This window comes from Heloderma suspectum, chromosome 4 (assembly GCF_057233095.1).
Source record: "Heloderma suspectum isolate Gila_16-S chromosome 4, 16-S_ref, whole genome shotgun sequence".
NCBI lineage: Eukaryota > Metazoa > Chordata > Lepidosauria > Squamata > Helodermatidae > Heloderma > Heloderma suspectum.
The window spans coordinates 59,838,808-59,864,311 of NC_139461.1; the positions used below are offsets into that span (position 1 = coordinate 59,838,808).

The 25,504-nt window shown below is 45.8% G+C and overlaps 1 protein-coding gene across 1 annotated transcript; it reads left to right on the forward strand.

Moving 5' to 3' along the window:
• The first annotated feature begins 22,861 nt into the window (after positions 1 to 22,861).
• On the forward strand, positions 22,862 to 23,389 carry CRH (corticotropin releasing hormone). Its single transcript, XM_084848050.1, has one exon. The coding sequence runs from the start codon at positions 22,862 to 22,864 to the stop codon at positions 23,387 to 23,389; it is 528 nt and encodes a 175-aa protein (XP_084704176.1).
• Positions 23,390 to 25,504: the final 2,115 nt, after the last annotated feature.

Here is a 25,504-nt window from a genome sequence, read left to right on the forward strand (position 1 = left end):
CTTCCACACGAGGTTTTTTTTTTTTTTAAGAATTACATCCTTAGTCAGTTTATCCCACACTGATCAGCTCCAGTTATTGTTTATCTGCTGAAATTATCTCTGGATGTCTAAGTAATCTATGCAGATACAAATACTTATAGATTGTCTAGCAGACACCCCTTGGAAACAGGCAGTACAGAAGGACAATGAATAAAAGCTGTCTGCTGCAGACTGGTTTGCAAAGATTCTTTTTTGCAGGGCCAACCTGGCAACTCAATTTACATATGGGTAAGCTGGGATCTCATGGATCCTGGCTGCTGCAACCTCTCCAATCTCACATATGCCTTTATGAATTTCAGAGATAGTAGAGACACTGCCTACCACAATCAAGGTCTTTTGAATGGAGGTGCTGGGTAGATTCCTGTGGAGGAAGAGAAGGAGAAAGAGAAGCATCCCTCCTTCGCTCCTTGGCCTAAGCAGTAACACATAACCTGTGCAGACTACAAAAGAGGAAAACAGGAGGAGCCGTGTTAATATTCTGGGCTGTCCTTACAGCAAATAAGGACCAGTGCAAGAAGGATATTTATGTTAGTGAAAACTGGATGCACCATCCTCGTGGGAGAAGCCCCCCCCCCTTCATTGTTCTTTGAGATGAATCTCAAGATACTTTCAGCTGCCAGATCTGTGTCGAGAAGTGCCTCATAGCTGGAGCAGATGGAGACTTCTTCAATTCCTCTGTGCTGGTCATGAAGAACAAATGGTGCATTCAAGACACTGGCATCTTTGGCCCCATCTACGTAAGCCATTTACTCTGGGGCTGTTGCGATCCGAGGACATTCGGGACATATGACACAGTTGCTACTTCGCAGCCTAACCATGGTTTTCACAGGGAAAATGCGGATTTCCACAGAGGCATTTTACTGCATTTTATTTTAGCTTGCTGAGGGTTTATCATGGTCGCTGAACTGTCTGTCCCTTCCTCGAACTGACTTCGCAGTTTGCGGTGGGTGTGGGGTAGGCATGCTTAGTGATTGCATCACTCTGCAATGCTGTTTCACTCCTCCCCGTTCCTCCTTGTTCCTTTGCAGCTGTGCAGTAACAGAGAGGTGTCCATTTTGGAATGATGGGTAGGCTCGGTAGGCATGTCACCCCGTCACATGCGTGAACAATCATGAGAGTTACCATGCCAAACATTTGGCATGGTAACAAAGGAGCAGGCTACCCACATCTTACCAAAGAGGAACAGACAGACACAAAAGAACCCCTAAAATACAAAACAGCCACTAAAACCTGAAGTGTCGCACCCTCAGCCTCACGTGGCTGTGCAGCTGCACATTTAAATATAATGGTAAACAAAAGAGCAGCACGACTGCCGCAGTTTACTTTGCTTTAACAGCTATGTGTCAGGGCACAGCAGATTTTTCTGCTGGAGAAATCTGCAGTAAGTTGCGTCTGTACTGCGGCAGAAGCTAATTCGCAGCTGCAATGCTGTGCAGTTACAAAAGTGTGAACGTTGAAAGCAGTTCCACGTAGATGGCCCTTTAAAGAATGCAGACATCTGAATTCTAATTGTTTCATATTAGTCATAACTTAAGTAGGACAGAGGCTTTGCTATATATAGTTGATTGCCTATCCACTCAAGCAGTAGGGTTTGTCTGAATTACCTTTCAGGGCAGGGGTCCATTACAGACCAGTGCCTCTGATGGCGAAGAGATTCAGGAAGCCTCCCCCCACCCTGGAGGAATATGATGTAGCCAAACTTGCCTGGACATGTCTTTGAAAGTTACCTGAAAGGAAGATGACTCATCTTTTTGTCTTACTAGGCCACCCATGCCCAACCTGGTGCCCTCCAAATGTTTTGGACTTCAGCCTCACCAACATGGCCACTGGTCAGGAATGCTGGGAGTTGTAGTCCAAAACATCCAAGGAGCAGCAGGTTGGGGAAGGCTTGACTAGGCCAAGGGGAGGGGGCCAGCCTCTCTTGTCCTTTTGAGCAATTACTTCTGGAACTTATTCTAAAAAGGAGGCAGAGAGCTGACTTGCTCACTACAGGAAATCCCATGGTGATCTAGATTCCCCTGGAAATTTGTTGGAGTGTTAATGCTGTGAACCCCCATCTTTTGTTCAGTTTGTATATATGTGTAAATAAACATTTACACCATCAGTCTGACTTCCTTCTAATGTTGCTAAGGAAACCCCGGGTAAAAAATAGCTACACCTCTGGAGTTCTGTCACTCGGAAGACTGGGGCATAACAATACAGCAGCCATATTTCAGCCTATGTTTTCCCTAGCATTAGCGCAGAACCAAAGAAACATGGGGCTGCCACTGAAGCAGCTAGGTATCCAGGTGTCCCCTCCACAGTATCTAATACAAAGTATCCGAGGGCCCAATATCATTGTGCAATGTATTTCCCCACTCCCACACCACATCCATGACTGCTACTGATAAAGGTGTGGAAATACACACCATAATGACATCAGCAAATGGGGTACATTGTACTAGATGAGGGGGGCAATGTCTGGCAGTTGGGGGCTACATTGCCCCCCCCAACCAACTGGGAGATGCACCCCACCCCTGCTGCTGATAAATATGCTGCTGTAGTGGCAAAAAAGCTGGTGATTTTCCAAGGAAGTAAGGCATGCAGGAAGCATGCAGCTTGTCTACAAGGTGGACCATGCTCTCAGGAGGCTTCTGCTCCCCCCCCCCCGCTGTTGTTGTGGCAGCAAATTAGGTGGTGTTAAGGGTCCTGCAAAAACAGCCACTGTGGCCTTAAAGATACTCCAGATGGCTGACATGTGTTTATGACTGTAGGGAAAGAGATTCAAGTATTGCTACTATCACTGAACTGGATTTGGGTACAGGTATGGTGGAGATGTCCTGACTTCTATAAAAGTCAATGACAAAAAGAATTTCGTAGTGAGCAAAAGGAGGTGACTGAGAGTATCAGAAATAAGTTGATGAGAAACTTCCTTGATTTCCCACCTAGTGTGCCAGCCACTGAAGGCAAAAGGAAGAGGGGTCGACCAAGGGCAAGATGGATGGATGATATTCTGGAGGTGATGGACTCGCCCTTGGGGGAGCTGGGGGTGGCGACGGCCAACAGGAAGCTCTGGCGTGGGCTGGTCCATGCAGTCACGAATAGTCGGAAGCAACTGACCGAATAAACAACAAACATGCCAGCCACTATCCCATTGCCATCAAAATTAGGGCTGCCATCCATTGCTTTATTTCTAATAGTGGCTGAGGTTGAATGGAATGGACGACACCCATTTTGCCAAACAGATCTGGCTTGAACAATTAAGTGACAGTGGCAATGCTGCATCTCTCTCCTTACTGTGATAAAGACATGACAACCATCTGGGGTATCTTTAAGGCCACAATCAGGCATCAAGGGTAGACATGGTTGGGCCTTTGCTGAGGGCCTACACCCCAGTAGGGCCCCACTGACAATAGCTCCCTGGACTTGCTCTTCATCTTCATCCTTGCAACCTGCTTGTTCACCTGCCTCTTCTGGACCAGACAACGGTGGTGGTGAGAAGGAGCAGCAGCAGATGCCCCTGCCTCCTTGCTCCCTGGCTCTCTGCCTGTCAAATACTCCAGTGGCAGTAATGATGCGGAAGGGGAGCAGCAGCAGCAGCAGCATTCCCAAGAATTGGCAAGGAAATATAACCTGCCTATGGAGACCTTGCTGTCTTGTGGATGTTGTGCCATCCTGAGGAACTGGGCCTTTGATCAGGATGGCCCAGATCAAGATCACAAGGAATAATTCTAGGGCAAATTATTCTCAAACACGGACTCCCCCTCCAATTCACAAGCCTTTTACTGAACGAAGGTTTCAGGTGATGCTGTCTGCCTATTTGGAGGAGTGGTATCTGGGTGTACCACGACAGGAACAGTTTTGTGTTTACAGCTGTGGACAGCTTGTGAATCTCACACAGTACCTGCAGTTTTGTCCTCTGTATGTGGAATCAAGGGGAAAATTCATTTCATATATCATCTTTCAGTACTTAAGTAAGTCACCTTGGGATATCATAGTTAGGCTGACCATATTTCCTTGAGTCAAAAACGGGATACTGGGATGACAAAAACGGGATGGGGTTATGTAACATCCCACCGGAGAGTTCCGCTGTAATAAAAAAAAATAGCTAACAATAGCTGTTGAACCGAAATATGAGTCTGAAAAGTCTGAATCAAACTGAATGTAGGACAGAAAGAATCTCTATGGGTGGAATGATGGTAGAAATAACAGTAAGACTCACCCTCCTGGCTCCCACACGCTGAATGGGGCTTAGCGGCCGCCTCAATTCCCCGCCACTGCAGACAAGCAAGGGGGCGGCGTCTGATCCTCGCTAGCTCAAGAAGCCTGGCCCTGACTGGATGAAGTAAATGGAACTTCCTCTTTCGTCACACTAGTAGTTTTACTGCATGCATTGATTGGCATAGAGCCTTATGATAAACGCGTTCAGTTTTTTACAAAAAATTAAAAACGGGACAAAATTGACATTTATATTAAAACGACAGGACGGTTGGGAAATATGAAAAAAACGGTACTGTCCTGTTTAAAACAGTACGTATGGTCAGCCATAGTTCACAGTGGAACTTTTGCGTGACGATCAACCTTTTGTTAATTACATGGTCGGCCTGTTCATGATGGCTGCAAGGAAATTATGCCACTGCAGTGCTTTGTGAAGAATAAGCATCTAGCCTAACTTGTTTCTCTTATTTTGTTTTGTTTTATTTTGGTTTTATTGTGATAGCCTATGGCTAAATACAAATACAGTATTGAGGAGAAAATGGAAAAAGTGAGAGAAACAACTTAGATCAGGTGGGAAAGAGTAAATGGAAGGATATTTCTTAACCTGGCACCCACGTTGTAGTCTTTTTGGCACTGAGTGAAGATCTTATTTTCCCAGGCGTTTTAGTCTTTCAGTTTTTGTTGTTTTATTTCTGTTACTGTATTTTCAAACTTTGCACCACTGCTAGGTTTTATTTAGTTTTTTATTTTTATTTTATAGTGTAGTTTTAAATTTTGGTATTATATTTTATCACGTATTTTATAGTTGTAATTTTTGTGAAACTCCTGGAGATCCTTGGCTGTTGAATGGTAATAAAATAAGTAAATAAATAAATAAACTGCAGCATCTTCTAGTGTAGTATAATAGTTCATATTAAGCAGTGTGCTTCACCTAGACAAATCTAAGTACTGTGTGCTTTTGTGTGATAAGTATTTGGCACTTCAGAAACAGAGGAAATAAATGGCAAAAATATGTCAGATGCAGAATTAAGATATAATGCTGAAGCTGCCATCCTATACAGACTTACGTGGGAGGAAGTCCCACTGAACTCAGCAGGTCCAACTTCTGAACAGACACATTTAGGATTGTGCTGTATGTTGGTTGAATACCAAGAACTAAGCAAAATGGAACTATTTCTGTCCTGAATAGGCAGTTTGGCTGCCTTAATTCTATGCTATGACACAAGGGAGTAAAAATAATTTAAACTTGTATAAAATAAAGAGAATTAAGAATTACAATATGGGCACAATTGGTAGAGAATGCCTTCCTAACAAACCTGGGGAACACTGACATGTGAAAATAAAAGTATATCTTATTGAACTAAAATCTATGGAATTAATATTGTGTGTGTGTGTGTGTGTGTGTGTGTGCGTTTGAGGGGTGGGTGGGAAGAGCAGGGATTGAAATATGTTAAAAATATAAACCTTACATGCCTTTTCCTAGAATTAATTTCTAAAAAGAAATGGTGCCACTCAAATCTGTATGAATTAGCTTTTCTACAGAAAGCATTTATTGTGCGCTCATCATTCCCTACTCACAGTAGTTTAGAGGTTCTTTAGATGATGTCATGAACCTCCAGTTTTGCTTCTCTTTTTAAACAGTGCTTTCAGTGAGTTATTTTAGAGCAAGAAAAATGTGCTACTATTTATGAAAGCAAAAAGAAATGCTTTTTCCACTTGTGTATTTTGGTATTCCGTTACATCACAGTGCTACCTAGAGGTTATGTAATGGAAAAGCAGGAAAGGAAACACTAGTTGTGTAGTGCTCAGATCTCAGTTCAGTGACAAAACTGAAAGTAGATGCAGTGGATTAACAGCCTCATGTAGAAAAACTCAATGTCATGCCCTATTATCAAGAAGCATGTCATTTTATGACAACCCAATGCACGTTGCGCAATTCTCAGAAAGACTGAATTACTAACCATGATGCTGAGATCTTTTCACTTAAGGAACAGGCTCAAAAAGAGTTAGTCATGGTGATCCCACTGGGCTATATTTGGCCCAATGATTCCAACTGGGCATTTACATGAACTGACTTTGTTCTGAATTAATTCAACTGCAATAATCACCATTGCCTGGTGCTTTTTTTGCAGTATTTAAAAATGGATTACAACTTTCTCCCATAAATAAGAATACACAGAGAAAGGGAAAGAAATGATTGTTGGAGGGGGGTCATTAGAGTGTGTATGTGCATGTCATATAATTTATCCCTGGGTAGATTAGGTTTACCAAACTAAACGTTAAATCAGTGTCCAGTAGCAAGAACACACACAAAAGCAGCTGCTGTATGAAGAAAGATAAATGGTTGAAGGCTTTATTTTCCCTCTCCCTCTGTATGATCACTGTGGTCATTCATAATTTAAAATGTCCATGAGAAGTTTCAGTTCATAGAACCATTTATCAAGTAACATATTTCTATATGCAGCATATATTGAATTTCTCGGTGCCTATGAAACCCTGGCAATAGGTTGCAGTTACCCTCTAGTGTAAATTCTTTAAGGGCGTAATCCTATGCGTGTTTAGACAGAAAAAGTCCTATAACTCCCAGCATGCCCCAGCCAGCATGTAGGACTTTTGTAGGACTTTTTTTTCTGTCTAAACATACATAGGATTGCACCTAAGGAGAAGTTCTGCATTAATGGAGTAATATAACGTTGGCAGCTTCTTTAAAGTAGTTATGTTTTAGACTATGGGAATTATACTGTAGATAACAGTGTGGAAATTCTCTGAGCTAAGTGTGAACATTCCTGTTATTCCCTCTCTAAACACTCCTAATTAAGGAGAACCTGACCTTGGCATGTTATAGATTTTGTATGGTAATAGCTCAGAGAGGAGGAGACACTTTCTGATTTACCCAGCTGTTTATTCCTGGTCTAGAGTTTCCCAATTATTCCACCTGTCCTCCCCTTTAGATGTCGAACATGCTCTGAATAAATTGTACCTTGCCTAGCTGTTTTTTCAGTGTTCAAGCATTGATCCAACAGAGCAACGTTCAGGTGGTTCTGAAAAGAGATGAAGGGCTAATTCACGTGGCTACATTTGGGGGCTAATTGCTTTGTGACTTATAATCTGGAAGTTCACAGCCAGTTGCTTTCTGGTTATAAAATACACCCAGCCATAAAACAACCAATGAATACAAATTTCTCCAATGTTATCATGAGATGTTTGTTTGATGTATCCCTCAGCAATCACCAATGACTGTAAGATTACTAGTCCAACTGGAATTACCATTAATGACTTGGAAAGTTTCTAAAGATTTGTCATCCATTACCTGAACTCACAATAATAGTACAGGCTATTCCTTCTAAGGTAAAAGGTCAGTTGCCCCTTCATTCAGGGGCTGTCAGGAAGGTAAAAGCACTGTCCTGAGTAATTGTACAGCTTTTGTCAATATTTTTTGTCTTGACTAGTGTAGCTTGAGAAACAATGGGTTGGATCCAGACAGAGTCATACTTAGAGCAGACTCATTGAATCAATGGGACTTTCATTACCCATGACTAACTTAAGTCCTATTGGTTTCAATGTGTCTACTGTAAGTATGGCCAAGTATGGATCCAGCCCATGGCTTTGAGTGCCATGTGGGATACCTAATTATGCAGTTGGAAACCAGTGAATTGATTGTCCAGTCAATTTCACTCCTGAAGTAAATTATGCAAAACCCAAGTTCTTTAGAGTTTCTGAGAAGGGAGTGATAAAAATTGTGCAGATTAAAATGGGGCAGAATCCAACCAAAATCCATTGTTTTACCATGGAAGAATTAAGCATGTACTTAAATCTTTCCCTGTGAAATCAGTTTGACTTGAAATGGTGGAACATGGTTGTTTGAGAGTGGGTAGAATTTTACCATTTTTTATTTTCTTTTTAAAGGGGCTACATGATAATAGTGGATATGCACATATCCAGAAAGTGGAAATGACATTCTTTGCTACTTGTTTTTTTAAAGGCTTGTGATATGAAGAGATAGGTAGAAAATGTGCTATTCATCAACAGTATCCAATAGATGCCTGACAGCTAGCTACCCACACATCTATTGCAGCAGTGCTGAACCTGTTGCTGGGAGCTTGTTTCAGCTTTTCCACATAAGCATTGACATCTGCAAAAATCTGCAAATCCAGTTGAATCAGAGGCCGTGGCAAGTCAGGGGGAAAAATGAACATATGTAGTGTGGGCATGGTAGCTCCACAGTATTGCCCCCAGACTCTGAAAAGATAATCATCTGCGCACAGAACCAAGATGATGATATTCACATTTAATAATTCAGTTCTGGATGTAGCTTTGTGGTTATGTGATGCACTTCAAAAGCTCCAAAACAAGAGAGCTGTGATAGGCTATGAAAATATTGTTTATAATTTACCAAATATGTTTTGAGCCACTGCCCTTTATAAAAGGGAATATTCCACTCCTAAGAGACAGGTTATCTTCTGAAGAAGGAAGACAGCCTGTCTCTTATGAAAGGAGTGGAAAAATACCCTGGACAAAGGCTGAAATTGTTGAGTTAATTTCAGAAGATAAATTTGTTTTCCACAAGATCCTTTCCTGCGTGTGTGTGTTTTCCTGTATTTCAAAAGCTGACAGATACAAATTGGGGTCCTCAAGACCATGGGTGAGCAGGAGGTAGGTTGGGATTTGCTGCTAGATCTCTGGATGATTTGCAGGAGGAACATAAGAAAATAAGAGCTGTGCTGGAGCAGACCAAGGTCCTATCTAGTCCAGCATTCTGTTCACACAGTGGCCAACCAGCTCCCCACTGGAAACCTGCAAGCAGGAAATGTGTGCAACAGCATCCTTCCACCCATGTTCTCCAGCAACTGCCGTACAGAGGCATACTGCCTCTGATACTGGAGTTAGCATATACCCATCAGGATTAGTAGCCACTGTAAGCCTTCTCCTCCAGGAATTTGTCCAATCCCTTTTTAAAACTGTTCAGATTGGTAGATCCACAAAGGTTTCTGGCCACCAGTTGTTTAACACTATCAACAACAAAAAGGCTCTCCTCCAACCGTAGATCAGGCTGTTAAAATGAAGAAAACCAGGAGTGGAGATTGTGAAAACCAGGAGTAGAATTTTGTGTGAAAGAACTGTCAACAAAAAGGCACACTGTTCCTTAATTCTAAGTGTATGATCTCCCCGCCCTGCTACTAAGTCAAGGTGTATAGTAGCCATAACTGGTGAGGTTATTTTGGCACCAGAGGCAGAAAATCCCACAAGAGCCTCACCCTGAGAGCAAAAATACAATAATACATCAAGAGAGCAATCCTATGGCCGCTAGTCAGCGACTAGATGGCCATAGGATATGTTGGTTCCCTGAGAACTGACCTTCCCCCCCTCCCGCGCTGTCTCTCACTCTCAGTCAGCTCAGAACAGTCCTGTGCTCCACACTCGGAAGAGGCGCACGGAGCGGTGAACATGGGGCGTTCTGGGGCGGGGAAGGTGGAAATGCCAGTACAACACATCCAACGTGTTGTCCGGCAGCCACTTCCCCCACTCCTCCTTCCCATGGCTAGACAGCCAAAATCGGATGTCTAGCTGCAAATGCAGGGTGGCTGAAGTGCGAAGGGCCCCGAAGGGGATGATCCCCTCCGTGCTTCTCCTGCCCTGCACTGGATAGGCGGTCGCCTCCGAGTTCAGAGGCAGCTGCCTATCCCGATAGGATTGCTCCCTCCGGCTGCAATTCTCTGGACCCTGGCTGGGCATCCCAGGGGCCAATGGGTTTTTTTGGGGGGGGGTCCGCTCCTCAGAGGACAGAGAGGCAGGTCTGCCCACCGAGAGGGAAGCTTACCCTTGGAAGCCTCCTTTGTGAGGCTGCAGAAAGATCCAGCGTCAGTGCTTCTCCAACATGGGAGAGCACAAAAAGGAGGTGTTCCCAGGGTGGATCCACAAGACCTAAAACCCTCCCATGCTCCTGATATGCACCCAGAAGAGGGGAGAACTACAGTCAGGGCCAGAAATATTGGAACAAGGATAACTGTTTTGGCAGTTGGCCTCTGTACACCACCACATTGAAGTTGAAAGGAAACACACCCAGATGGGAGCGCAGTCAGGACTTTCAGCTGTAAGTCAAGGGGTTTGACAAAAGTGGGGCACTAACCATTCAGGAAGTACAGCCAGTGGCATACACACACACCCATTGCTGGTGGCTCATAAGCAGTGGAACAAACCCACATCATTTCAAACTTAAGGATCGCCTTTAATACCTGGATGAAAATCCTTTGCAGTCAATGACTGCCTGAAGTCTGGAACTCATGGACATGACCAAATGCTGAGTTTCCTCCCTTGAGATGCTTTGCCAGGCCTTTGCTGCAGCTGCCTTCAGCTGCTGCTTGTTTGTGGGTCTTTCTGCCTTCAGTCTTGTCTTCAATAAGTGAAAAGCATGCTCTATTGGGTGGAGATCAGGTGACTGACGTGGCCATTGAAGAACATCCCAGTTCTTTGCCTTGAGAAACTCTTGGGTAGCCTTTGCTGTGTTTTGGGTCATTATCCATCTGCAATATGAAGCGGCGCCCTATCAGTTTGGCAGCATTTGGCTGAATCTGAGCAGAAAGTATAGCCCTATACACTTCAGAATTCATCCTGCTGCTTTTATCAGCAGTCAGGTCATCAATAAACACCAGTGACCCAGTTCCATTGGCAGCCATACATGCCCATGCCATAACACTGCCTCCACCATGTTTGACAGATGATGTGGTATGCTATGGATCATGAGCTGTTCCTTTCCTTCCCCATACTTTTCTCTTCCCATCATTCTGGTACAAGTTAATCTTGGTTTCATCAGTCCAAAGAATCTTATTCCAGAACTGGGCAGGCCTTTTTAGGTGTTTGCTGGCAAAGGCTAATCTGGCCTTTCAGTTCTTGAGCGTTACCAGTGGTTTGCACTTTCTTGTGAAGCCTCTGTATTTACATTCATAAAGTTGTCTCTTGACTGTAGATGTTGACATGCGTACCTCCGCAAGAGCGTTCTTGACCTGGCTAGATGTTGTGAAAGGGTTCCCCTTCACCATGAGCAGAATTCTGCGGTCATCCATTTTAGATGTCTTCCGTGGTCTTCCAGGCCTTCTGCTGTTGCTGAGCTTGCCAGTTAATTCCTTCTTTTTCAGGATGTTTCAAACTGTTGTATTGGCTATTCCCACGGTTTGTGCTATCTCTGTGATGGGTTTACTTTGTTTCCTCAGCCTAATGATGGTCTCCTTCACTTGCATGGACACCTCTTTGGACCTCATGTTGGGAGTTCCAGTGAACAGCTACCAAATGCAAATGTAACACTCAGAACCACCTCCAGGCCTTCTCTCTGCTTGATTGGTCATGGGGCACCCAGGAAACAGGCCACACCTGGCCATGCAGCTGCTTGTCAGCCATTCGTTCCATTACTTATGAGCCACCAATGATGGGTGTGTGTGTATGCCACTGGCTGTCCTTCCTGAATGCTTAGTGCCCCACTTTCCTCAAACCCCTTGACTTACAGCTGGAAGTCCTGACTGCGCTCCCATCTGGGTGTGTTTCCTTTCAACTTCAATGTGGTGGTGTACAGAGATCAACTGCCAAAACAGTTATCCTTGTTCCAATATTTCTGGCCCTGACTGTACATCAGCCCTGGAGCTGGTGTAATGGTGTAGTGGAGCCAGGGCTCACAGGGACACAACTCTGGCACTTTTTGATTAGCAGGGACTGTGATGTCATCTGGCATCCTGCCCTTCAGAATTCCCTCTTCCCTCTAAGCTTAGCTGGGTGAAAGGAATGCATTTTCCCAGCAACAATATATTATTCCATGATAAAATGCAAAGTGTTTTGGAGTGGCTTGGCCTTGAATGGGCAATTAAGACCCATTCGCTTTATAAAAGACCTAGTCCTGGTGAACAGAAAACTATTAGAAGCTGTTTATTGATATCAGTCAATGCAGCTGACTGCATTTTGAGGCTGTCCTTGGGGGCATGGCTATGAGGGCTGTCACGATGAGCACCTGCATGTCACAATTTACTGCTACACCACTGACTGCAATCAATGGGAAGGGAAAGTAAAAGGAAGGAAGAAAATGGATGAAAACTGAAGAATAACAAGGAAAAAAGCAATATCACCACCATATTCTGCCCTGCCAATGTGAGCTTACAGGGCATTGGCAGAAGTGGTTCCTCCACTCTCCCTCTCCCTGCCCCATTAGATTGCTCCGCCCATAATTACTAATTTACTGCCCTTTTATGACATCCAAAATCAGTTGCCTGGCTCATAAGAACATAAGCAGAGCCATGCTGGATCAGACCTAGGGTCCATCTAGTCCAGCATTCTGTTCACACAGTGGCCAACCAGCTGCCGACCAGGAATCCATAATCAGGGCATGAGCGCAGCAGCACCTTCCCACCCATATTCCCCAGCAACTGGTGTACATAGTCTCACTGCCTCTGGTACTGGAGGTAGCACATAGCCATTAAGACTAGTAGCCATTGATAGCCTATTCCTCCAGGAATTTGTCCAACCCCCTTTTAAAGCATCCGAATTGGTGGCCATCACTACATCCCATGGTAGCGAATTCCATAGTTTAACTATGCGCTGCGTGAAGAAGTACTTCCTTTTATCTGTCCTTGAATCTCCCACCAATCAGCTTCATAGGATGACCCCGGGGTTCTAGCATTTTGAGAGAGGGAGAAAAAATGTCTCCCTCTCCACATTCTCCACACCATGCTTAATTTTGTAGTCCTCTGTCATATCTCCCCTTACCCTCCTTTTTTCCAGGTTAAACAATCCCAGCTGTTGTAACCTTCTCTCATAGGGGAGATGCTCCAGCCTCTTGATAATTTTAGTTGCACTTTTTCCAGCTCTACAATATCTTTTGTTAGGTGTGGTGACCAGAACTGGACACAGTATTCCAAGTGTGGTCACACCATAGATTTGTATATGGGTAGTATGATATTGGCAATTTTATTCTCAATTCCTTTTCTAATTATGCCTAACATGGAGTTTGCCTTTTTTACAGCAGCCATACACTGGGTTGACATCTTCATCGAGCTGTCCACCACAACCTCAAGATCTCTTTCCTGATCAGTCACCTCTAGCTCAGATCCCATCAGGCTATACTTGAAGTTGGGATTTTTAGCCCCAACTTTTCACTTGCTTACATTGAACTGCATTTGCCATTTAGATGCCCATTCTCTCAGTTTGGAGAGATCTTTTTGGAGCTCTTCACAATCCCTTTTTGTTTTAACCACCCTAAATAATTTGGTGTCATCTGCAAACTTGGCCACTTCATTGCTCACTCCTAATTCCAGATCATTTATGAAACATTGAAAAGCATTGATCCTAATACAGATCCCTGTGGGATCCCACTATTTACTTCCCTCCATTGGAAGAATATACCATTTATTCCTATTGTCTGCTTTCTGTTCTTTAACCAGTTACTGATCCATAAGAGGACCTGTCCTCTTATTCCATGACTGCAATGTTTACTCAGGAGTCTTTGGTGAGGGACTTTGTCAAAAGCCTTTTGGAAGTCCATGTAAACAGTGTCTACTGGATCACCCCTGTATACATGTTTATTGACACTCCCAAAGAACTCTAAAGGGTTAGTGAGCCAGGACTTACCTTTGCAAAACCCGTGTTGATTCTTTTTCAGCAGGGCTTGTCCTTCTATTTGCGTACTAATTTTAGCTTTAATAATACCTTTAACCAATTTACCCAGAACAGACATTAAGCTAACAGACCTGTAATTTCCTGGATCTCCCCTGGATCCCTTTTTGAAAATTGGTGTTACATTGGCCATCTTCCAGTCCTCTAGTATAGAGGCTGATCGTAGGGACATGTTGCATATTTTGGTTAGAAGATCAGCAATTTCATATTTGAGTTCTTTGAGAACTCTAGGATGGATACCATCTGGGCCCGGTGACTTATTTGCTTTCAATTTATCAATAAAGTTGAGAACATCATCTTTTGTTGCCACTATTTGTCTCAGTTCCTTAGACTCCCTTCCAGAAAACATCAGTTCAGACACAGGTATCTGTCCTATATCTTCTGCAGTGAAGACAGATGAAAAGAATTCATTCAGCTTCTCTGCAGTCTCCTTGTCCTCCTTCAGTACTCTTTTAACTCCATTGACATGAAATGGTGCAACTGCCTCCCTAGCTGGTTTTCTGCTTCTGATATATTTAAAGAATTCTTTATTGTTGGCCTTGATGTTGCTAGCGATATGCTCTTCAAAATGCTTTTTTGCATATCTTATTGTCTGCTTGCATAGCCTTTGTGAAAGCTTGAGCTCACTTTTGTTTTCCTCACTTGGGCAAGACTTCCATTTTCTCTAATAGCTCCCTTAACACTGCTCGTTAACCATGCCGGTGACCTCTTGGACTTGGTGCTACCTTTCCTAACCTGTAGTATACATTTTAGCTGGGCTTCTATTATTGTGATTTTGAGTAATCTCCAAGCAGTTTGAAGGGCCTTAATCCTCTTGACTCCCCCTTTTAACCACCTTTTCACCAGTTTCCTCATTTTAGAGAAGTTTCCTCTTTTGAAGTCAAATGTGACTGTGTTGGACTTCCTTGGCAATTTTCCACTTAAATATATATTAAATCTGATAGCATTGTGATCACTGTTTCCAATTGGTTCAACAACATTTACATCTCATACTAGGTCCTGGGCAACACCACTGAGGATTAAATCCAAGTTCGCCTCCCCTCTGGTCAGTTCCATGACCATATGTTCTAGGGAACAATCATTCAGGGCAATGAGAAATTTAACCTCTTTGTTGTGGCTGTGCTGGAACATGCACTTATCCAATCAGTGTGGGGGTAACTGAAGTTGCTCATTATTACAACACTTCCTTGTTTGGAGGCCTCCCTGATTTCGTTTTCCATGTCAAGGTCACTCTGAGCACTCTGGTCTGCGGGATGATAGCATGTTCCTAGCACTAAATTAGTTCTGGAGCCTGGCATTGTCACCCACAGAGCTTCAGTGGAAGAGCCTACCCCTTTTAGGTGTTCTAGTTAGGGATGGTGGAGAATTCCACCACGGATTTCAGTGAGGCCGAATGCCAGCGCCCCCAAAACCAGTGGCGGAACGGCCTCCCACCCCCCGCCACCCCGCGGAATCCCCCTGGAACGAAACTTACCTGAGGCGGAGGCAGGGGCGGGGGCGGCAGTGGCTGGTCTTTTGGCTGGCTGCTGTGGCCGCAAATGGCGGCTGCTGTAGCGGCCACCATTTGCATCCTGCCAGGCTGCTGTGATAGGCTACATAAGTATTTACGTAGCCTATCACGGAAAGAGCAGCGGCACAAACGGCGTAGCGGCCGCCGTTTGCGTCCCTGCTCTTTTCCGTGATAGGCTACGTAAATACTTACATAGCCTATCATGGCAGCCTGGCAGGATGCAAATGGTGGCTGCCATTTGCAGCTGCAGCAGCCCGGCCACGGCCGGAACTCCGGCTGCGGACGGCCCTGGCCGGCGGCTCTGCTGAGCCGCCGCGGAGCAGAGCCAGCCAGGGAGGATTCTGGGGAGAGGAACGGAGCGTCTCCCTCCCACCGCGAATCACACCTGCGAAAAGGTAAGTGACTTTCATACATCCCTAGTTCTAGTCCACTCGACACTATGCTGTCCTTGATATACGGGGCAACACCTCCCCCAGTACGCCCTTCCCTGTCCTTCCTATAGAGATGACCGTATCCCACTGGTTCTCTCCGCTCCACCAGGTTTCTATAATACCCAAAACATCCAGGTTTTCCTTTAAAATCAAGCACTCCAATTCTCCCATTTTGGCTTGGAGGCTTCTAGCATTTGCATAGAAACACCTTCACATGGTATCTATCCTTCCCCAGATGCCTCTGGCATGTGCATCTTTTGCTATGGGACATTGACCCCTTTGATCACTATTATGTTCTACCATGTACTCCTGGCCTATTTCCTCCCCTTCTATACTTGAGCAATCAACAACATTTTCATCGTCATCCCTTTGGGATGATTTAACCCAAACCGGATGCTTCCAAGCTCCTGTTGGCTTTCCTCCAGGGTTTAGTTTAATAGCTGCTCTGCCACCCTTTTTATGTTTAGCACCAGCAGTCTGGTTCCATTTTGGTTCGAGTGGAGCCTCTTGTACAGGCCCGGCTTGCCCCAAAACATTCCCCAGTGCCTAACAAAGTTGAACCCCTCCTCCCTGCTCCCATGCATGGATGCATGTCATCCATGCATTGAGACTCCTCAGCTTTGCCTGTTTAGCTGGCCCTGCATGTGGAACAGGGAGCATTTCCGAGAAAGCCACTTTGGTGGTCCTGGATTTCAACCTCTTACCTAGCAACCTAAACTGGGCTTCCAGGACCTCACAACTACATCTCCCCACATCGTTGGTACCAACATGGACCACGACTACTGACACCACCCCAGCACTATCTCCTAGGCTATCAAGACGGCAAGTGTGCCTCCTTCTATAGATAGGCTCAACTGCTTCTGCAGTGAATCTGATTGGAGGGCCTCGTTTGAAAAGCAAGGGAGGCTGTGCGTGAACTCCTGATCAGCACTGGCTTTCAGTAACTGGGAATGTAGGTCAGTTGGCCCTCCAGGGAATGGTGATTCCTATTTAGGAAGGAGGATTATTAACAATAGTGAATGGGAGTCCTATTGAGGGGAGATCCTCTATTCAATGGGTTGTTGGAGGGAACAACAGACAAAGGGTAGGTGATTTGGGAAGGCTGTGGCTTGCAAGGTCTGGGTCCTTTTTCTGTGTGTTTTTAAAAACTTCAATGATATACTGAGCCCTTAAACTTGCTTTATTTAGTGAACTGTTCTTTAAGGCCTAAAGCCTGAGCCTAAACCAGGCCCAATCTGAGGCTAGCCTGCACTTTTTCCTGCTTTAAACAGACTCTTATTTCCCCTTTCTAAGCTTGGGGTTAGTTTAAAATATGCAGCTGAGGTTCTTTTTAACCACCCAGCCATCTTTGTTAATGCAAGGCCTGTAAGCTCTTGCTAGATTCCTCCCTGATATTTAGCTCTCTCTTGTAAGTTTGTAAGGGGTTAACCCTCTGGGATTTAGCTGTGCCCTTTTTTGGGTTTCAGCTGCTATTTATCAATTTTAAATTGTTACCCGAGGTACTTTAATAGATAATTAAGTCATTTCACTTACCTTTCCCTTACACAGTTGCTTAACTCGCTTATTTGCTGACGCTTTATCACTGGGGTTCCTTGCACTTGGAGAGCTATTCTCACTTTGTCTAACAGTAGGGTCAGTCCTGTTCAGCAGATGATGGTAAAGTACTGGCGGGTTGGTATGGGAGTGCTTAGTAGTAGTCAGGACTTCTTTCAAGACCACTATTTTTTCAGAGAGCTGAAAGTGGTATGACAGCAGCAGCATTGCCTATGGTTCTACGAAGATGGGGAGTGCCAGATCCACTCCATGAATCCCACTGGAATGCGTGAAGTTCTTTGGGATGATCGGGCTTGATGCAGACTTAATTATACTTAGAGTAGACCCCTTGAAATCAATGGGACTTAAGTTAGTCATGACCCATAGTGTTTTAATAAATGCTGTAGTTAATGCTCCTCCTCTGAAGATTTAGTTCATGTTTCTTTCTCCCCCTGTTCAGGAGAAAGTGTATACCTACAGTCAATACTCGGAAGAAGCACTCAATAACAACACCTTATAAGCACACGTGTGCACGTGCACGCATATATCAATATCTACCTATATGATATGTGTCTGTGTCCATAGTTCATTTCCTTATGGTTGATGAAATATACATATTAATCCCCATACAAGATAGAGGATGATCAATAGGGAACCATAGTCTTCCTTAGTCTTCCCTAGCAAGGTGAATGTCTGAGCTTTTCCCTCCGTATTGATGTGCTATGTAATTTTGGGCACTTCCAGGGGGACAGCTCCTAGCACTACCCGTCCAAAGGCGTTGTGCAACTATTCCGTCTTTTCTCCAACTGATTTTTCCAGTGCTTTACAAATGAGGTTTTTATTATATAATTGCCCTGCCTCGAACACAGAATTTTACAGGGGCCTCAGATTATGTTGTCTTCCATTTGTAACCCTCCTGCGTTTTCCCACCATTTCTTACATCTTTTTTCTTACTGCAAACAAATTCATTAAGAAGGGGAAGATGGAATAGCTGCACAATGCCTTTGGACTGGTACTGCTATGAGCTGTCTGACTGGAAGCACCCTTTGTGGTAAGAAAAGACAGAAGAAATGGTAGGAAAACATGAAAGGGTTAGAAATGGAAAATAATGACATCTGGATCCCCTGTAAAATTGTGTGAATGAGGCAGGATGACTTCACAATAAAAAGCCTCACCTTGAATCAACCTCTACACCAAATACGATGGGTGTTTTAATAGCAGAATTGTATTTATTTATTTATTTATTTATTTATTTATTTATTAAATTATTTCTGTGCCACCTTTCAGCCCAGAAAGAACCCCAGGATGACTTTCAATTTAAAACCCTAAAAACAATTTAGAAACTTCAAACACAATACACAGCAAAAATAAGTGTAAGAGGAAAATACTCTTTTAAAAACAGAGCTGAACAAATACTTTTAAAAGCACTCAAAAGCCATGTGGAACAAAAAAGTGATAACAGCCTATCTACAACTAAACAAAGAAAGGGACTATCTAACCTCCTTATGGAGAGAATTCCACAGTCACAGTGCCATCACTTAGAAGGCCCTGTCCCATGTTCCCACCAGCCATCCTAGCCTGTCTCTTGGTGGTGGGACACAGAAGGGCCTCGGAAGCAGATGCTAGATTACAGGCAGATTCATATGGGAGGAGGCAGTCTTTCAGATATCCTGGCCACAAACCATTTAGGGCTTTATGGGTAAGAACCAGCCCCTTGAATTGTGACCAGAAACAAATTGGCACCAGGTACAGCTGATGCAAGACCAGTGGAATATGATCAACAGTGTGTGCCAGAAAGCAAATTGGCTGCTGCATTTTGCAGTTTCCAAACACACTTCAAGGGCGACACCACGTAGAGCACGTTGCTGTAATCTCAAGGGAAGGGGAGTAAGCATTAAGTTTAAAATGTGCTATCATCATAATACTTTCCTGGTGGCTCCTAAGTTTCCCTAGAGATCAGGGAAGGTTCTTTATGCCTGGATCCTAAACACCATTATTTGAAAGCCACATCTTATTCACCACCATCAAACTGACTCCTGTGTAAAGCAGATTAACATTGACCCCCCCTTTCTCAGTCTAGCTAGCATTTAACCCATTTCAACCATATTTGGCTCTCTGGATGAGGATTGCACAACATCTCTCTTATATAGGAATGTCCTGCCTCTGTTTCCCTGTTCTCAGTTCTCTGGAACCGTTGAAATCAGTTTCAGTCATCTAAGCAGGGATTTTAGGAGACTTCCGCAGTTCCTTGTGGGTGGGTGGGGGCATGTTTGTAGAGAGATGAACGTGCTCCAACCCAGCCTGATGCTGGGCTCAGAGCAACTGGAGAATGGTGGGCTAAAAGAGCATATTTGATTACGGTGCCGTCCTTCCTATAGAGATAACAGCTGGATCATTAAGCACAATGTCGCCGCTCTCGACGAGACAACTGCGCCAGAATTACAACTGAATGGGGTTTAACAACAGCCATTCATCCTTGCTCTCTTTGCATTGCTGGGTGGCAAGAACCAAGTGTCTCCAGCAGTGCCCTCCTCCCTCTTTGAATCCAAATACAGTTTGATACTCACAGGCGGGGGCTGGGAAAGGGAAGGAAGAGGGGGGATTGATGATACATCTCTGGCAAGGCTCTGGTTGTGTCACACCAAGGAAGACAAAAAGGAACTGTGCAGAACTGTGCAATCTATTCCATACCTCCGCAGGCTGAGGACAGAAATGGTCACGTTGGCATACACAAAATCACTGTAAACCTGCGCCCCGCCCCGCCTGAAACCAGTGGGGGCAGGTGGCTCCGATTTTGGTGGGGCTATAAATCCATGCTGGATGTCAGTCAAAACCAGCCAAAACTCCAAAGAAGCTATCCACTGTGCTGAACTTATTTTGGGGCTAGGGTTCAGCACTTTGGATAACTCCTTTAGAGTTCTGGCTGGTTCTGACTGAAACCCAGAATGGATTTATAGCCCCACCGAAATTGGAGCCACCCAGCCTCCACTCCCCAAACTCAGAAATGATGGATTTAAATCAACTTGCATCCTGCTTCTATACTCGCAGTACATGGGTGCACGTTTTGGGTCCCTGCTACAGACACAAGCACACAGAGTAGGGAGATCTCACTCTTTGACCACTTTTGTATACCACAAGAAATTGTGGCGGGAGGGGGGCAGTTTAGAAAAGAAAGGGGTCGTTCATATGCATAAAGTGTTTTTGAGCCCCCCAGCCATAAAAAGAAAGGTCAGCTTCAGTCTGCCTACCACTTACCTGCAGGAGAGAGATGGCCATTGGAGAGTCAGGTAGCAAGAATGGCAGAGAGAACAGATCTATTACGAAATCATATACACACATGGAAGGGACAGACTCTAGATTTTTGGAAGGGACAAAAAGATCATCAAGCCAAACCACACTCTGGGCCAGGATCGTTCACATAGCAGGATTCCCCCATGGATTGAACCAATGTCATCTAGAGTAAAATATACCCTAAGCAGAGAACAGTAGAAAAGGCAAAGTAGTAATTATAAGAGCTGAAGGGCATGTATACAATATATGTGCGTCCAGCAGATATCCCGATCTTCCTCTCTCCTTTCCCCACCCTCCTTTGTGGGTTTCCAGCGAGTAGGATATCTGTTGGAATCCCCCCCCCCATTGCTTTTGTAATTATTCCACATCTCGTCATCCTAAGTAATTTATTGTTGTATCCAAGGTTAGTCTAACTTAAGTCTTGTTCATTTCAGTGGGTCTGCTCTAAGTAGGACTAACATTGGATACAACCCATTATCATCAATGGGATGGACCCACAAACCAATGAGGTTGGGACTGGGAAGTCTCCCAGTTTCACCGCCCAACTTGATGGAAATTCCTAGCGAATGTTACCAGTAGCCCCAGAAGCTGGAAGGTAGAGACGTGTGCGCGTTTGTGTTTGTGTCTTACCAGCTCGGAGTAGCTTGGCTTTTTTCATTTGCCTTCTTCTGATACCTGTGGTACGGAAAACCCTTTTGAAAGGCAGGGTTCATTGCTACCTTGACTTTACGCTTTCCCACTTCCTGAAATGTTAGAAGTTTGTATGCCCTTCCCTGCAACTTGAGAGCGGGGAAAGGGGGCACTGAAGATGCCGGGATGACTTGGTTGGCATCAGACCAGCCTCCAGCTTATCTTCTCATAACTTCCTGTAGGAAAGAGTTTAGATAAGGCGTCCAGACCCTTTTAAAGATGCACCCTAGAGCGGATCCTGTCCGGTTTCTTGATTCAGTTGCAGGCACTTTCCTCCCCTGAGAGCAGGAGTGGAAAGTTTTGGGCCACCTTGACCTTTGATAGTAAGAGGTGGCGCTTGCTGACGGTTTCCCCCTCCCCTTTTGGAGAACTCTTCATTCAAGGGTTTTTGTCAATGGGCAGTGTCCGGCTGATCTCCCCTGTCGCGGGCTTCACTGACGTCACTAACGAGGCGATAAATATCTGTTGATATAATTGGATGTGAGATTCTGGGTTGTGACAGCAGGACGTTGCCCGTTGCTCCTCTGAAACGGCCCCCATGATTTATTCAGCCGTGGATCGGGGCACGCAGGCGAGCTGTCAAGAAATCGTCAGCTTATTAGGCGAGGGCTGCGTGATTCCAGAACAGGGTCTAACCTATAAAAATCACGCACCCGGGCTGTGATTAGGAAGCCATCTGATCACTGAGGGACGCCGAGAGACACGCTCCGTGAGACACACATCCGGAGAGGGAGAGGGAATAAAGGGGAGCCCGTCCGACTTAACTCCCCCGACATCTCTAAGGTATGGAAAGGTCCGGATTAACCACACACCGCACACACGGGGCAAACTTCACTTGAGAAAGTGCTGCTGCCGGATACTTTGGAGAAGTGTGTGTGATTCGACCATGGATGGTGTGTCTGTGCGTGTGTGCGTGTGCGTGTGCTCTAAGAAAACAAATTCGTCCTGGGATTTGGGTGGAAGGATCGATGTAAGGGCACACGGCCGTTCCAGGGTGCCTCTGGATACATTAAAACGGCATCTACTTTTTTTAAGGAGAAGGAATGTATTGGTTCGTTTGCTTTGGAACACCGGGGTTTGGCGTGCTAAGGTGTCTAGCCTTGATTAAAGTATCAGGGCTCTGACCTATAAGCGGCAGACCCCATAAACATGCTGCTGCTAAAGCATGGTGTTCTTCCCTTAAATAAGGAGGGGGTTCGGGCAGCCCTTGACCGAAAGAGGGAGTGCAAACTTTCCCCCTACTGTGAGCACGAGAAGGGTTTTGATTGTGTCAGGATGCACAGGAGAAAGACCAGTATGGCTGATCGTGCCACTTTAAAGACAGACGACGCCCCGCTCCCGGCGGGGAGGGCGGGGAGCGCGCGCGCGCAGGGTTTCAGCACCACGGACAGGGACGTGCGCGGTGGTCGCCGGCGGACCCCCCTTCCTGCGCTCCTGCTCAGACAGCCCTCTGACCACGCCAGTTCTGTCCGTTCCCTCCCCCTCTTGTCACCTTCGCAGGTTTCGGGGCGGCTGCACCATGAAGATCCAGCTGGTGGTCTCTACTGGGATCCTGCTGGTCGCTCTCCTGCCCTGCCATGAGTGCAGAGCGCTCAGCAAGAGCGCCCCAGCCGCTCCCGCCGCCGACAGCGCCTTGCAGCGGCCGCGTTTCCCGGAGCAGCCGCAGGCGCTACCCACCTTGCTCCGCATGGGGGAAGAGTATTTCCTGCGCCTGGGCAGCCTTCCCAAGAGCCTCCCCGCCGCCGCCGCGCCCGGCGCTAGCAGCAGCCACCTAGCAGCGTCGGCCGGCAACTTTTTCCGAGCAGCGGTGCAGCAGCTGCAGCAGCTGCAAGAGCGCTCGCTAGAGGGCGCCGCCGGCTCCTGGGAAGGCGAAGACGGCGCCGCCGGCGGCGCCCACCTGGAAGCCGAGAAACGCTCCGAGGAGCCGCCGATCTCCTTGGATCTGACTTTCCATCTCCTCCGGGAAGTCTTGGAAATGGCCCGAGCGGAGCAGTTGGCTCAGCAGGCTCACAGCAACAGGAAACTGATGGAAATCATCGGGAAATGAAGCGCTCTCACGCCCCCCGCCCGTCCCCCTACCAAAGAGATCCTCCGGTTCGACGTGTATTGAACCAGACCCCTCGTGCGCAATTCGTCCTCGTCCGGCCCCTCCTCCTTTCTTTTATTCGAGAGCTTGGTCTCCGTAGAGAGTGTCCGACGGCGCGCAGCCGAATATGGCCCTTGAGTAGCATGTCCCGCGTTGTGCCCAGGTGTTGTTTGTGACTTATTCTCCTGCCTTCCTAATCTTTTCTTTTCCTCCCCCCTCTCCCGGCCCGCCCCCTCCATCCCCTGTCAGGATTACGACTCAGCTCTTTTAGGGTGGGCTCCGGGGCTCAGCCCCTGGAAGCGGTGGAATGAGGGAGCCCCTTGTCTTCTGGGGTGGTGGGCGGGGAAGAGGGTTGTGGGGGCGCCTCTGTATGAAGCTATTTCGAATCCACTTTTCATCCTTCCTTCCTTCCTTCCTTCCTTCCTTCTTCTTTGTAAACATTTCCACAAATAAAACATATTTTCAGCGCTCGGTCAATTTGGTTGTGTAAGAGAACGTTTAATATATATATATTTTTAATAAAAGCTGCAAAGGAACGATGGCTTCCTACACTTCCTTGCCTGTCGGTCCTGTCTAGATTCAGAGCGGGAGGGGTGGAGACGTTTCGTTGGTGAATACGGAGCAATGCACACACGCATCCACTCAGCCCATATGCGACGGGTCTGTAGGAGAGAGATGATGTATAAACAGGGTGTGTGGTGGGCTGCTCTCAGCCTTCCCCAAGCTGGTGCCCTCCGGATGTGTTGGACTACAACTCTCATTGGCCATGCTGGCTGCGGATGGTGGGAGTTGCAGTTTGACACGTCTGGAAAGGCATCAGGTTGGGGGAGGGGAGGTTGCTTGCCAGAAATTTGAGCCAGAATTTACTAGGAAATCAGCTCCTAATTACTCCTGGAGCATGTGATGATAAAAAAGGGAATGCCTTCGGGCATGTGCAGAGGGCATTCCTCGGTCACCACTAACTAGTTCAGCCTCGCACACCTGGCAAGGGCTCCAGGTCTGAGAAAGTGACCAGGGCTGATCGAGACCTTGCGGCACCTTCTCGTTTTAGGAAGTAAGCTCTGAACGGCGCTCCGGTTAACTCCTGGCTCAACCCTTACAGCGCTTGTGTACTTCTTTGCAAGGAGTGGAAATGCAACCTCTTTACAGCCCACTCCAACCCACGTTTCCTGGGAAGTAAGCACAACCGCTTTCAGTGAGACTAACTCCCAAGGACGTATGCCTAAGATGCTTTCTGCTACTGTGACCGTGGAAAGAGAGCGAGAGAGAGCGATACCTACCTACCTACCTACCCACACGGTGGTGAATGTTCCAGTGACCTATCAAAATTGCCCTTATAAAGCCAGCCAATTAACCACAAGTCCAAAGAAAATGATTTTCCAGCCGAAATTTGTTATTCAAACTGGAACTGCTCATCCTTTCCCTCCTCCCTTTCTTTGCACTACAGGAAAGCATTTCCACGTTTATACGGCTTCATTTATACCCAGATCTGAAATTACATATACTTAGATATGCCCCCAAACACAAAATCCGTTCCCATTAACAAAACCAGAACACTTTCTGCCTTGGTGTTTTGTGTCTTCAAACCTGATGTAAAAACCGGTTTGATTTCGTTGAATTCTCCTTACAACATTTGGGATGAGAAAAGCAGAGAGAGGGAGGGCGGGAGGGAGGGAGGGAGGGAGAAAGAAAGAAAGAAAGAAAGAGTGTTGTTTTAAGCAGTCTTCCCCACCTGCTATCCTCCGTACTGGCTGGAGATTATGGGAATTATAGTCCAATACATTGGGGGGGGGGGAGGATGAGATTGGGGAAAGAAAAGAAGCGTTTGCAGATTCAAACTGACAAAGGAGATTGACCCAATTTGCGGGTGGGTCTTTCCTGACAAAGCTTTATATGGAGTCCGATGGATTTGACATGGATGTTTGAGCTGTAAGGTATTTTCTCAGGTAAGATACCTCTCCGAACATTCCTGTAACATTAGGCAATTTTGTGGCCGGTGAAGATTCATATCCCCAAGACCACTTTTCTATTCACAATCGGAGTGGGGAAACTATGATAAGAGAAGAAAACGCCACC

Bases quoted from the DNA above. Each gene is read 5' to 3' on its own strand.
- CRH (XM_084848050.1), top strand. From the start codon at position 22,862: ATGAAGATCCAGCTGGTGGTCTCTACTGGGATCCTGCTGGTCGCTCTC.